Raw genomic sequence first — 15,031 nt, forward strand, 5'->3', positions numbered from 1 at the left:
TGCCACCTCATCCCATCACACTATGTGCTAGCCAAATGAGAACAAGCTGCTACATGCTCTGAGCAGCTCCCCCGGAAAGGATCAAGGAACAGACTAAGCTTGATTAAGAGAAGGCAAGATTGGAGCAGTTAAGGCGGCATGAAAACAGCCCTTGTCTCCTCGAGTGGGTAAGTGCCAAGACCCAGCTGGCTTTACTCACTTCCTTGCAGGCCGAGTGACGACTTGCAAGTGGCTCTCTGGCAACAACAATGTCTCTTTGCTACGTGCACGGTCCCAGCTGGGAGCTGGCGTGAAAAGAAAACAGTTTCCATACTAACACAAAGTATTAGTAGGGAGTATATTTTTCCTGTGTACTGAGAGCAGAGTCTGAGTGGGGTGGGGGAGAGTGGAGGGTTTAGGTGGAGGGGGAAATCAACCAAACACCCGGTGGACATACACAGTTGTACAAAGTCAATCATTTGACAGAAAGAAAACAAGGACGCCTGTCTGAGGAGAGATGAACAAGTGATTCATAGCCTGCTCGAGCGAAAGCCCCACAGCCACATTGCATGCATGGGTTTGGGTGCCTTGCTCTGCTGCAGACGTTTTTAGAAATATTAGCTTCAAAACATAAATTCCCCCCTTCACTTTCACATTTCAGGAGACAAATGTTTGTATACATTTCATGCCGCATATTCAAGTGCTCACAATTACAGGCAATTTCATGCTAGGAGAGGGGATTTAAAGCTAGTTCTCAAATAAGGTGTGCATGATAGTACCAGACACAAGCAAGCAGCAGGCTTAGCTTTCAAGTTTAATACGTACATAATAGGTATCGTCGGAGGAGTGTACAGGCAGCCACCATGATCTTACCTCACCCCATCAAAAACTCGGACTATTTATGTGAAAGGACCTCACATAGGTTGTAAATGATCCATCAACTGTTGCTGATTGAGGGCCTCTCCAGTTTACCTATTTGTAAGCGTACTGAGTTGCTTGAATAAAGCTTACCCAGAAGTTAGATTATATCCAATCTTTATTGAGCGTTGATGTTTATTGGGCCACAAGGAAGTAACACAACAATGAACATTGTCCTACATCCTGGTTTGTGGGTCGTTTACATACCTTTCCATCACTGTTTAAGGCATTTCCTCATCAATTTCCAAACAGTAAAAAGTTGTGATTCTTTTTTAAAAGCGGATTTATTGCGCACAGGATGACCGAGCCCTTTAATTCGTTTTAATTGTGTACACCTGAATTTCCGACATCGGCTTGAATTCCTCCCACAAAAAGTAGTGGCTGTCTTGGAAGCACAAGTGTTAAGCAGCCATTGAATTTCTTTCCTGCAGGAAAAATAATAATCACAAAATCCCAGACCACAAGCGTTTTAGCTGGTCTGCCTTTTGGCAGCAAGGGTTACTGTTTTAAGGGAGATGCAGAAACTGGGAGTATCCTAGTCCACCCATTGGGAATCATTGGGAATTAAGACTTTTACCTCCTGAACCCTTTCCTCCTGTCCATGAATCATGGCTCATGCACTTAGGGTTGATTTGCAAAAGATAAACGCTTCCTGCAGTTATGAAATCCTTTCCTTCTGTCATTCTTGGCTGATGCAGTGAGGCAGGGCTGGCTTACTCAGGGCTGGTGACCATTCCCTCCCCCCCTCCATAAACCACTCTTCAAACATCTCATTTATTTACAAAGCTTTAATAGAGCAGAGAGGCACATGGAAAGGCATTGCCCAATACACAGGTGGCGGAGTAAGGGTCTAAGAGCATAGGGAGGGAGAGAGAGCAGTTTCAACTATACAAAATGATTAGATTTTAATTTGCAGCTTCCAGAGAGATGAATGGGGCATTGGGGAGGCAGGTGAGAGAGAAGAGGGAGGGAGGGAGAGAGAGAGGTGGCGGCGGCAGGGATTCAGAAGTGAATCAATTGCAGATATCCCCTCCAGCATATCAGTTCGAATTCAGCTGCAAATTGTGCTTTTTCAAACTTGATTTCCGGGAATCTAACGGTAGTCTTCAGGCCAGCTACCTGGTTATTTTCACTAGTCTCACATACTAGTTTTAGAATTTCAGATTTGGATGGGTGAAAAAATGTTAAGAACCGCCATGCTGGATTACACCAAACGAGCAGCCCTGTGGACAACGACAGCTCTTATGCACGCACCCCGAACCCCGGAACCTCACAAGCAAAGGCACAGTAAAGATAGCCACCCTTTTGTCACTTGTGCCCAGCCTCTGGCCGTCAGAAAGATGATACAGTATATTCCTTCTGAATGTGAAGGTTTGGATACCAGCGACTGTGGCTCCTCCCCCCCCCACTTCCTTTCCCCTTGTGCTAAATAATTCACTGAACACAAACCAAACACTGCGAAATGAAAGACAAATCTGGAACAGAAAAGAGAAGATAGTTGTTAAAAGGAAATAATCCAATCCATCTTGGTGAAAAAGGAGAGGTTTTCCATCAATGGGACAGCTCCCGACTCTACCCCTTCACTGCTTGCGCTAGGTGGTGGGGTGGATAGGGGGTGGGGAGGGACGGTTTTCGGAGCTAAGAGCGCAGGGAGGTCTCTCTTCACAGCTGGAGTGACTCAGTTCCATAACATGATCTACAGAAGGAGAGGAAAAACACAAGCATTTGGGGAGGGGGAGTTCTCGACGTGTAGAACATCTACATGCCAAAATTTTACACCAGTTTCAAATCACTTTAAAGATGGGTTTTCATATGGCAGCCATCATTTGTGAAGGTGCTGACATTTCCATGTAAGAATAATTAATAATAATAATAATAATAATAATAATAATAATAATAACTATTTTATTCATACCCCGCCCTTCCCAGTCAAGACCGGGCTCAGGGCGGCTAACAACAAGAATATCAAAGCAAGCATAAAAGAAACAATTCAATTAAAATGCAGATTAAATACAAAGTTAAAATTCAATTTTAAAATTAGGAATCTACAAGTGCAACCTCCTTTAAATATCTGTAGGATAAAGTCTTAGGGGAGGGGAACACTGGGGTCAGACTGAGTCAGTCCAAAGGCCAAGCAGAACAGCTCTGTCTTGCAGGCCCTACGAAAAGATGACAACTCCCGCTGGGCCCTAGTCTCCTGAGAGAGCGTTCCACCAGGTCGGGGCTAGTACTGAGAAGGCCCTGGCCCTGGTCGAGGCCAGTCTAACCACCTTGTGACTCGGGATCTCCAGTATGTTATTATTTGTGGACCTTAATGCCCTCTGCAGGGCATACCGGGAGAGGCGGTCCCATAGGTACGAGGGTCCTAAGCCGCATAAGGCTTTAAAGGTCAAAACCAGCACCTTAAACCTGACCCTGTATTCCACCGGGAGCCAGTGCAGCTGGTAAAGAAGCCCGTTGCTCTTTCCTATGGCTCCTATTCCCAGGGTTTCCTGTGGGATTGGCTGTGACAGTCAAAACTGGTTCTCAACTAACTTTAAAAAAAGTAATCTTCCCTTGTAGAAGCCAAAGCAAGGAGGGGATGAGATGGTTGTCACAGTTAGGGAATTAAGAAGGCATCAACTTCCGTCCCACCCTTTATCAGTCGCATGCAGGACTCCTGTTTTGCGTTTGGCTTCTGACGAAGCCTACCTTGTTCATCTCACTGCCCACTGTGGTTGAACTTTTCATAACTGCATTATGTTATTCTGCACCATTCATTTCAATGCAAAGAAAAGGCAGTGCAAACTGGAGAGGGGGAACATGACAATCATTCTATATTGTTTGTAGGCTGAAAACAACAACAGTGAATAATGATCATATTCACTGGATTAATTTCTGTTCTGGACATGGGACATCACCCAAACCACATCACCATCAACACAATTTGTTTTTTTTGCACCCTGTCCATCTGACTGCGCTGCTGGACGAATCAGGTATTTTGTGGGGGTGCATGGCAGATCACCTGACTGCAGCCAGGCAAGTGGAGATGTTAGGCACCAAAGGTGGTGCCCGGACATCTCCAGCCAGTCTCAAAGGGCTGGTTGCCAGTCGTAAAACGCGAGTGGCGCCCGGCTAATTTCGAATGCAGACCAAGACCCTTGAAAATCAGGTAGTTCTAGACCAGCCAGCTAAGGCAACTTTTAAGCTATGTAGTGAAGGTGGGGGTGAGGAAGCCATTTCTGCTGCTGGGGGGTGGGGCTCCGTAGGGCCCAAATGCAGGAGATAAATACTCATAAACAGACCATTCACTTCCCAGCCATGATCTTAAACCAGAGCCAGTGTGGAATACGGAATACTGTATAGAGCACTGGGCTTGGGCCAGGGCAATCAGGGTTCACATCACTACTCTGATCTGAAACTCAGTGTGTGTGTGTGTGTGTGTGTGTGTGTGTGTGTGTGTGTGTGTGTGTGTCAGTCATTATCTTTCATCTGCCTCACATCACAGAGCATAATCTTGTGTACCACAGCAAATTCTGGAAGAGGTCCCAGTTTGAGAGATGGTGGTTACACAGTATTACACCAGCATTATACTTGTCCTTTGCGTTGTAAAGTGAACTTAAAATAGTTCATAGAAGGCCCAGAGATTGAAATAAGATAAAGTACAGACCAGAAAAGAATAGCAGATTAAGTTGATGGATTATGCCAAAATGGCAAAAATGACCGGAAGAATCACAAATCAGGAAGACCAAATTTTTAATAAGGAATGGGGAAAATTTGTCATTTATCTTAAAAGCCATTGTACCGTAAACAGCTAAAATCGTTAGTAGGATTGGAATAACACTTGTAGTTCAATGGTGAATTTTGGACATAATGGAGATGTAAAAGATTTGTATTATTATTAAAGATGCAGGAGGAAATGATTTACAATAGAACCCACAGAGGGGAGGAGAGAAGTCCAGGAGATTCTTCGGAATCTTGTTTGGATGCTGGATATGTGATTGTAAAACTTTAATATGAAAAACCAAATAAATATTTTTTTTCTGCCCATGGATCAGACCCTTACTCAGCCTTACTCAGGGTACTCCACAGGGTTCTTGTGAGGCAAACAGGCAAAACATACATTATTATTTGTTAAACTTTTGCAACACTAGAAATGCAACAGCATGTTAAAAGCAGGCGCTGTGCTGGTTAGCAGCCACCAGAGGCAGAGTCCCTTTGTTCAGGTACATTACCTGTGAGTGGCGGGTCTCCCTGCTCCGGTCCCACCTCTGTCTCCTGGTTTTGCTGGTCCTGGGCTTCGCCTTCAGCACCTTCCGGTTGCTCAGATTCATTGGGAACTTCTTCTACGGATCCAGCAAAGGATACTTTTTGCCCACCTGACGGGAACAAGCGTTACGCTGACGAGCAGGAAGTGACAAAACATCTTTTGCCCTGCAAGCATCCTTTAGAGCAGGGATGGCTAACCCTCAGCTTGTGGCCTGAAGGCGCCACTGCCACATTGGCGGACATGGCCAAAAAATGGTTGGAAGAGCAGACAGAGAGATAACTCCTCTCCACAGCAGCACTGGGATGTTTCCCTGATGCTCAGCCCGGTACCATGTTCTTGCCTACTGGAGCCTTGGGCCTAACAGCTTTGGCCAGATCAGGTGCGGGGGGAATTGTTTGGAGGCTATAGAACACATAGCTATAGACAGCAGAGATCAAACGAGGCCATTCACATCTCACTGCAAGTTAATTCTGGGATCAAATACCCCTTCCATTTAAGAGACAGGGAACTTAAAAATTACTTGTGCCAGGGAAAAGCTTGGGAATTCTAAGGAGCCTCGGTTTCGATACATCCCATATTGTTTAGAGCCCCATATAGATACATCAGCACAGGTACCTTAACTTACAATTTCCATCCTTTCTGGTGTAGAAGACACTCGGTAATTGTGTTAAAGATTTAAACCAGTAGTGGACCTTGGGGTCTGACACCTCAGTGGCGCCCTGTACAACATCAAAATTTGGCACCTCCTGCCTCTCGCCTTCCATTCTAAATCATTGTTGCAATGCCCCCTGTGGCCCCCACCCAATGCTACCAAACCGGTGGCGCCCCAATAAATATGCCTCTGCTTAAACTGAAGGGTTAAAAAAACCCTCTAGAATTTATTTCGTTTATTGAAAAGAACACATTCACTGAATTCCATTAAGCCCCCTCTGGTGGTGGGAGTGGGGGCAGGGAGGGGAGGGTACCCTATAATACATAAGAATTATACTACCCTTTAAGATGTCAAAATAACTTTGCGCTTATTATCTTAGTAATATTTACATCAGCCCTCTAAAGGAGGCCATTTTTATAATTATCTCAACATTATCCCCGCTTTTGCCGTAATGGACTGTATTTTAGTCCTGATGCGGTTCTTCAACCATGGAACGAGCTATGATGACGATAATGAGCCGGCTCAATGGGTCCCGAACAATAGCAGGCCTCGCATGCAGTCTATTGCTGTGATCACTCTAAGTGCCTAAAGCTCAGACAGAATAGCTTGCAACAACCATATAAAGTGCCTTTAGAACACATATCTTTCCCTCCCCCCAAGAAATCATGGGGACTGTGTTTTGTTGAGGGTGCTGGGAACTGTAGCTCTGTGAGGGGAAAACTACAGTTCCCAGGGTTCTTTGGGGGAAAGCCATGTGTTTCAAATGTATGGGGCCAAAATCCACTGCAAACAGGGCAGAGATCTCAAAAGAAGTTGCAGCGGGAATCACCGGGGGTAGGGGGGTGGGGTGGGGTGGGGGGTAAGCCAGAGACTGCAAATCCCATTCAGTCATGGCAGCTTCCCTTTGTCTAACACACACTCTCCTCTCACACGCATATGCAGCAGCAATTCACTCACAACACACCCAGACTCGTGCTGCAACATTTTGCACACATCAAAACAAGCACAGCAGCTCCGTTTCTCCCACCGTTTCTTCTGTCTTCCACAGCAGCCTCCTCCTCAGCGATGGCCATTTTTCTTCCGGGAAGCAAGCGCCCTCTGGGAAGAGCCAGTGTTTGGCAACGAGCAATGTTTTGAACAACTCACTCTTCGTTAAATGACTGATTAGAATGGGAATTCTGAAACCTCACGGTTCCAGATTTATACACAGCAGATTTTGATCAGCAGAAGGGAGATCCCTGAAATGGGCACAAGTTTTCGACGTAACGAAAACGGCCCCAAATGGGTAAATGTAAGGTATGCTTTGGCTGTGTTTAACAACAGCAACTTTTATATGCCTGTTGTCTCTGTCCATGGAGTTTTCTTGGCAGGGATACTGGAGTGGCTTGCCAGTTCCTTCTCCAGGTGGATCACGTTTAGTCAAAACTCTCCACTATGACCTGTCCATCTTGGGTGGCCCTGCATGGCATAGCTCATAGCTTCTCTGAGTTATTCAAGCCCCTTTGCCATGACAAGGCATTGATCCATGAAGGGGGCTCCTTGATCACTGCAGATGGTAGACAGCAGTCACGAAATTAAAAGACACCTGCTTCTTGGGAGAAAAGCAATGACAAACCTAGACAGCATCTTAAAAAGCAGAGACATCACCTTGCCGACAAAGGTCCGTATACCGTAGTTAAAGCTATGGTTTTCCCAGTAGTGATGTATGGAAGTGAGAGCTGGACCATCAAGAAGTCTAATCACCGAAGAATTGATGCTTTTGAATTATGGTGCTGGAGGAGACTCTTGAGAGTCCCATGAACTGCAAGAAGATCAAACCTATCCATTCTGATGGAAATCAGCCCTGAGTGCTCACTGGAAGGACAGATCGTGAAGCTGAGGCCCCAATACTTTGGCCACCTCATGAGAAGAGAAGAATCCTTGGAAAAGACCCTGATGTTGGGAAAGATTGAGGGCACTAGGAGAAGGGGACGACAGAGGATGAGATGGTTGGACAGTGTTCTCGAAGCTACGAACATGAGTTTGACCAAACTGCGGGAGGCAGTGGAAGACAGGAGTGCCTGGCGTGCTCTGGTCCATGGGGTCACGAAGAGTCGGACACGACTAAACAACAACAACAACAACAACAGGGAACATTGGGTGCCTGAACCTGAATGCAAAATGTGTGAACTGCTCTAATTCAGCCATTCCTCTGCAGGGTTTTCTGAAATTTCACCATATTATGCTGCCCTCAGCCCACCCAAGGCATAGTCTTTATGCCAAATTTCACGTGGATAGGACAAAACCTCTCGTTTCATGAAGCTTTGCAGTGACAGAATGGGAAAAAAGTCAACGCCTTTCTTCGCTGTTAAGTCATGTATATAATATTTAACCTGCTTGCTGATCAAACAGCTTTAATAGTCGCTGTGTCTGAAGGCTCTCTGTGCAATTGGGAAGCCTTTCAGCATTGCAGTAAGGAGGGCAATCCCTGTCTCTGCTCTTCACAGACTGATCTCTGAAGACCAGAGCAGGCCACTTCAAATGGCTTGGTGGGCCTCATCCTGCCCATTGTCCACCATCCTCAGTAGTGTCCCAGAGGAGAGCACTAGGATCCAGCGGGTACACACCACAAGCCTACAAAACTCTTCTTCCCCAAGTATATACGCAATGAAACCTTGATGTTCAGGGCTGGCAGCTATCCCTGACTGTGAACTCTTGGCCACTATATGGTGCACCAGAGGATTCTGGGAAAGGGGAAAAAAGGGCTCTACTCCAAGCCCTCAACAATGGTACAAGGTTCCTGTTCAAAGGGGCTGTAGTGGAGAAGGGACATGCCACAACATTTTATTGAGAGTCCTCTTCTGTACTCACAGAATATGTACAGATCCGCCTATGAGTCTGTTTCTATGGAAACAGTGGCTGGAGAAGGACATGAGTTCCTACAGGCAGCTGACAGTGGTCAGTGGTGAGAGAGAGAGAGAGAGAGAGAGAGAGAGAGAGAGAGAGAGAGAGAGAGAGAGAGAGAGAGATGCCCACCATTGCCACTGTTTGCAGCTTTCAAAAGTTTTTTTTTTAAGAGCATTAGAATCCTGCATAATCTTCTCGTGCATAGGCAGCTGTGCCCGCTTCTTGAGCTATCTGATTTGGCCACAGCGATGCACGACTTATTTACATGCCGTCTGGATTACTGTAATGCGCTCTTTGTGGGGCAGCCTTTGGAAAGTGCTCAAAAACTTCAGCTGGCTCAAAGAGCTGCAGCCGGATTGTTTACCTGGGCTTGTCATACGGAGCATACGACTCCCTTGCGACAACAACTCCACCGGCTACCCGTCGGTTTCCAGGCACAATTCAAAACGCTGGTTGTGACCTATAAAGCCCTACACAGCTTCAGTCCAAGCTATCTGAAGGACTTTATTCCCTCAGACGAACCTGGCTGGGTTTTGAGGTCTTCAGGGGGAGACCCTTCTCTTGCTCCTGCCACCTCACAGGCGCGCTTGGCAGAGACGCGGGAGACGGCCTTCTTGGTGGTGGCTCCTAGGCTTTGGAACTCCCTCCCTAGAGACCCTAGAGAAACTAGACTGGCTCCCTCCTTGTTGTCCTTCTGCCGGCAGGTGAAGACTTTCTTGTTCCAACAGGCTTTTGGGAACTGACTGCTTTGAATGAAAGGGCTGGGGCCGTGCTGTTTTTATTGTAATTATTCGTATGGTTTGAACAGGTTTTATATATTGTGTAGTTTTAATATATCAATGTTTAATTGTTTTTTAATGATTTCCCTCCTATGCTTTTAGTGGTTCTTATTTTTATCTGTAAGCTATTTTGAGTTCCGTCAGGGAAAAAGGTGGGGTGGTAACAACAACAACAACAACAACAACAACAAAGTATGTACCCCATGGGCAATGATGCTGCTTCCATGCCATCTTTAACTCTCGAAAGCTTTTTGCCTTTGCCCATATAACCCGAGTGATAAATCCCACTTAAGCCCTGCAGTTGCCACACACGCATTTACCTTTCCGTTTCTGTGATTTGGAGAGTGCAGGATAGATGGGATGCTCAGATTCTTTGGGCTTGTTTTCCAAGACTTCTCAGGCAGCCACAATGGTGATTGAAAAGGAAAAAGGAGAGAGAGAAATTCACTACCCACAAATGCCCCATTGTGTGCGTTTGAGCTTGTATGTTGTCTCCTCTGCCTGCGTTCTTCTTTCGCTAGTCTGAAGACCATGTGTTCCAATTAAACACGATGTTGCAGCCCTCTTGTTGTGTCTTGGATTAAATCTGGAGGCACCCAGCAGCAACGTTATCAGGTAGGATAACAGAGGCTGCAGCATCTTTGTGATTCAACTGGTTTTATAGCAACACAATCTTTTCCAAGGGTGCTTCCAGAAATACATTTATTGTGGGATCAGTGCTCCTCACACATGCAAGTTGTCGGTTGTTTGTTTTTTTGCAGCACTCTCTCAACAACAATCTTTCACAGTATTTGGAAGGCCCATAAGCAACAGTCAGTGTTGCCAAATGCACACCTAACAGTGAGAAGGTGGCACATACACACGCACATATATGAACCAATGAACAATCTGGGAGCACTTGATATTGGAGTGTTGCGGAAGCTAAGGTCCGTACTGCGATGGAGCCCCATGCATATTGCTCTGCACTTCCAAAGGAAAAGCAGGCGATCGATATAAAAAACACCAAGAGTAATATGCACAGATCATTTAGTGGTGGAGGGGAAAAGGCAAATTATTAAGAGCCAAGGATAACAGAAGTAAATTAATAAGTCACGCCCACACAGCAATACATGTGTGGAAAGCAGCAATCTAGCATTCTATCAAAGTGCTGACATCTAAGATGCGGATCAGAAGGAGATATATTTAACTCTGAGCCAAAATACATGGACATATAATACAGCTCTAGCCAGACTGTACCACTTTCAGAGTGCGGATGGGAAATGCATGTAAGAGTACAGCCATATATAGTCATGGAAAAGCGGATGTTACATTTTCCTATGTGGATTTGGGATTTTTTTGGGGGGGGTATGGTGGAGCAATGGAGCATTCAAGCACACCATTCCTGAGCTGCACCTGAGGGGTGTATAATCTAGGGATAGATATACAGTGGTACCTCGCAAGACGAATGCCCTGCAAGACGAATTTTTCGCACGATGAATGCGTCTTGCAATCTGATGGCGACTCGCAAGACGAATTCGTTTTGCGAAAAATCCGTCTTGCGAATCGCGGTTTCCCATAGGAATGCATTGAAATTTAATTAATGCATTCCTATGGGCAAAAAAAAGAAAGAAATTTCAATGCATTCCTATGGGAAACCGCGATTCGCAAGATGAATTTTTCGCAAAACGAATTGACTCGCGGAACAAATTAAATTCGTCTTGCGAGGCACCACTGTATCTGCTGATTGAGCAGCTCAGCTCTTCGACATTCTTCTCCCTTGCCACTCCTGCTGGGCTCCTGCCACTGTGAACCTGGGACTAATAGCACCCAAGAGATCTCCTCTCTTCCCTGCCTCAGCTATCTGTGTAAGCTGGGAGCTGAGTGGTAGGGAAAGTGGCAGGGCAGTATGAAGGTAGATAGAGACTATGGGGCGTATGATGAATGGTGCAGTGCTGCTTCTGGTGTGGAGAGATCAAATGCAGGAAAAGCTTCCCATCCTTCTCACACCATGGTACAAAGGCGTGCCAAATTTTTGGCCCTTCCTCCTCGCCTCGCCCTCACTCTGGACGCTTTACATACTTGGGTCGCATAAAATGTTGTTGTCAGGGTGTGTTGTGACTACTCTTGAGTAACGACCTTCCACATGCTTGTCTTTCAGACGTTTTTATTGGTGCACATTATTTACAGTGTAACGGATTGCTCATTTCATGTCTACCCGCTCGAGTCAGATTCCTGCACTACCCCCCTCCACGTTCGGGACCAGCATAAAAGCCTCGGAACTGAGAAACGCCTCCCTTTCCTCCTCCTCCTCAATTCCGGCGTCGGGGGGACGGGTCTTCGGTATGACCTATTCCTGTCCACTTTTTCCGCCTCCCTCTCTTCCTGCCTATGGAGCAGGGGCTCTTTGATGTTGCCAGAGCCCTGGCACCCCCTCTCCATTTCCTGACTCCCCCTTCAGACCCCTCGCTCTCATGACTGCTGGGAGACGGGCTGCTTCTGATGAGGGGGGAGGGTTCTCTATAATCCCTCCCCCTTACAGTTGTCATTTCTAATGTGGCTATTGCGGTAAAGAGATTTTTTTTTTTGGGGGGGGAGAATATCAATACCAGTCCTTGCCAAGGGCACAAGGGACCCTAGGTATGCCTCTGCATGGAATACATCTTGCGTATTCAAATTGTAAGTTCTACACTTGAAACACTTGATGTAGACTTGGCACTTCCTGAATTTCCCTTGTAAGACCGGCAGGCATTCCTTGCTGGTTGGTAGTTATGAAAAGGTTGATAAAATAATTGGTTAAAACCAATTTAAAATTGGTTAAAATTGTGTGATCCGTGGAGCCAACTTTCTGACCTGACGCCATCTTTGCCGGAAGTCTCCTTGCTTGTTCGCTATTTAACCAGAGCTCTCATAAGTTCCAATTAAGGAAGGCAACCAGAAGAAAAAAGATGGGCAGAACCTCCTGTAACTTTCACAGTAGTCTGCAAGACTATTTGGTACATGCAGTTTATCATGAAAGGGTAAGAGAACCCCTCTTTTGCACAACTGCAAAGCCCACATGGCTGTTGTCCGTTGACTTTGGACAGCTCCAGTGCTGATTGCTCTGATTATGTAACTCTAGGATAGATCGCTAGGACACAGCTCTGATATGAGAGGAAGGTGTTTTCTTACCAGTGCATTGCCGGAGCAAGGCTGCCTTGGAAGCTGGGCCCAACTGGGATGCTGTAATAGACAATGAAGAAATATGAGTTGGGAAAGGAAGACATGGTCAAAACATCCCCCCCTTTTTCTTTTACTAACTTATCAACTGATACTTATTCATAGATACAGTGCATTTTTCTTTAAGAAAATGTTTAGGGGTTACTCTCATACTGACGCAAGAAAATCACCATTTTATAGTTCAAATGAGGAAAAATACAGTAAATGGGTAAAAGTACAAACATTGACAAAATGTTTAGGGGTATGCATACCCTTGCGTCCCCCCCCCAGGAAAAAAGCACATTACAAAGATTCTTTTTTTAATATGCTAAGATAAAACAGCTACTTAGTCTAAAAAAGAACAAAGTCAGAAAGAAGAAAAGACAAGAACAGGAGAGAACTAAAAAAAGAGAGAGAGAAAGGGAGAGAAAAGGGAAATAAATGAAAACTGTTTAGGGAGGCTTTTAATGTTTAATAGATTGTATTTTATTTTTCTGTTGGAAGCCGCCCAGAGTGGCTGGGGTAACCCAGCCAGATGGGTGGGGTATAAATAATAAATTTATTATTATTATTATTATTATTATTATTATTATTATTATTATTATTAAACTAGAGAAAGGCAGAAAAGAGTCAAAGGACTTGTAGGTTTCTGTCCTGCAGCTACTAATATCCATTCCTTAAAATCCAACCATTCTATCATCTATAAACCAGCATTTTTTCAATCTTCAAATCCAGATATTACAAGTTTGCTTTCTTTTTCTGCACAAAAAGCCCATACGAAATTTCCGATGCTTAACAGATGCCAGTAGTAATGATTTTTCACCAATTTAACATGTTAACTGCTGGCGCTACACGAAAAGATAATTGTGCGGCAGCATTTTGAAAAGAAAAGAAAAAAGAAACCAAGTTTCCAGTCCCTGGGGTTGCCCAGACTGACGCTGTCAACTCATCACTGGCACAGAACATGGTTAGGTGATTCTTTTCCCCTTTATTCAGGTTGCAGCTAGGGTTGCCAGACTCATAGAGGACAGGACTTCTGTGCCTTTAATTGCCCTGCTCTCTTTTGAGTCTGGAAACCTTAAAGAGAAACCAGCAGACCCTTTGTTTAATTTCCAAGCAAAGGGTCTGCTGGTTTCTCTTTAAGGTTTCCAGACTCTAAAGAGAGCAGGGCAATTAAAGGCACAGACGTCCTGTCCTCTATTGAGTCTGGCAACCCTAGTTGCAGCTGGTTTTGGGGGACACACACACACACACACACACACAGTATTTCACAAGATGTTGCAGGAATCATGAATTGTGGCTAATGTTGTATGTACACCAGTTTCCCAAACTTGGGATGGGAGCCCACTAGACACAGAGTAAGTGTGCGTGTGTTTGTGTTTGTGTGTGTGTGTGTGTGTGTGTGTGTGTGTGTGTGTGTACACACAGCCTGAGAATCAGCGTGTAATCACAAAGCTCCCGCTAGGATCTTATGAACCCCAGCCACATCCACGTACTGTATCAATTTGGCACCGTCCTCCTCTCTGCCTCCCCCTTGCCCTCCCTCCGCAGTTTGAAAGAGGCTCCATGTGGCCACGATTTCGAGACGATCTGAAACCCACAGAAGCCTGCTTTTTAAAAAACTGCCGGACACCTAGCAACCACCCTCCCCAAACTCCAGACCTTTTGCTCTGATATAGCAAGAGGGAGTGAATATGTGGACAGAAGGGGCTGGAGGCGGGAGAGAGAAAGATGCCTTGTATAGATGCCACCTCTCCCATCTCACAGCTCTTTCCTGCTGAGGAAGATGGTTTCCTAGGAGACTAGCAGCTTCTCCCCGTACTGGGGGTAAGGAGCTTGTGTGTGAGAGAGAGAGAGAAGGGAGGGAGGGAGGGAGGGAGGGAGAGAGAGAGAGAGAGAGAGAGAGAGAGAGAGTGAGTGAGTTGGGGGGGGAGAGAAACCATTTACAGGTTTCTCCCTGGCAGCAGAGGTGCTAAATGAAGGGAAATGTATTCAGTACATGCAGCGAACCCCCCAGCGAGTGGGATACATGGTGAACAGCAGGAGAAAGCCCTTTAAATAGAAGAGCTTTGCCATGGAAACAGCCCACCTGCTTGAGAACGACTTGACCTGGAGAACCAGCCCCTCCCTCTTCTCCAGAGCACCCTTTGAGCTATCACCTCAGGCTGAAGCAAATGCATTTTAAGTTTTTTGGGCGGGGGCGGAAATGGGGAGAAGTAGGGGAAGGAATTCTATCATTCAAACAAGACTCAGGATGCCAAAACGGAGAGTTATAATTTGATTTTTGATTCTTTTACATGGAGTGAAAAGACATGTCTGAAACAATAGCAAAATTATAGGGGTTGCCAAAACTTGCAAAACTTTTAATAGCAGTGCCATTATGATGGCAGAAGC

General features: G+C 45.5%; 1 protein-coding gene across 1 annotated transcript in view; it reads right to left on the reverse strand.

Moving 5' to 3' along the window:
• Window positions 1-1,670: 1,670 nt before the first annotated feature.
• The window catches only part of PPP1R1B (protein phosphatase 1 regulatory inhibitor subunit 1B), a 53,592-nt gene continuing 40,231 nt past the window's right edge, over window positions 1,671-15,031 (reverse strand). The window contains exons 6-9 of the mRNA XM_035135147.3: window positions 12,611-12,661; window positions 9,784-9,855; window positions 5,112-5,255; window positions 1,671-2,593 (exon numbers count right to left, since the gene is read on the reverse strand). Of these exons, the coding sequence (XP_034991038.3) occupies window positions 2,490-2,593; window positions 5,112-5,255; window positions 9,784-9,855; window positions 12,611-12,661 (371 nt within the window). The 3' untranslated portion in view covers window positions 1,671-2,489. The remainder of the gene's footprint in view (window positions 2,594-5,111; window positions 5,256-9,783; window positions 9,856-12,610; window positions 12,662-15,031) is intronic.

Source organism: Zootoca vivipara, chromosome 12 (assembly GCF_965207765.1).
Source record: "Zootoca vivipara chromosome 12, rZooViv2.hap1.1, whole genome shotgun sequence".
Taxonomy (NCBI): domain Eukaryota; kingdom Metazoa; phylum Chordata; class Lepidosauria; order Squamata; family Lacertidae; genus Zootoca; species Zootoca vivipara.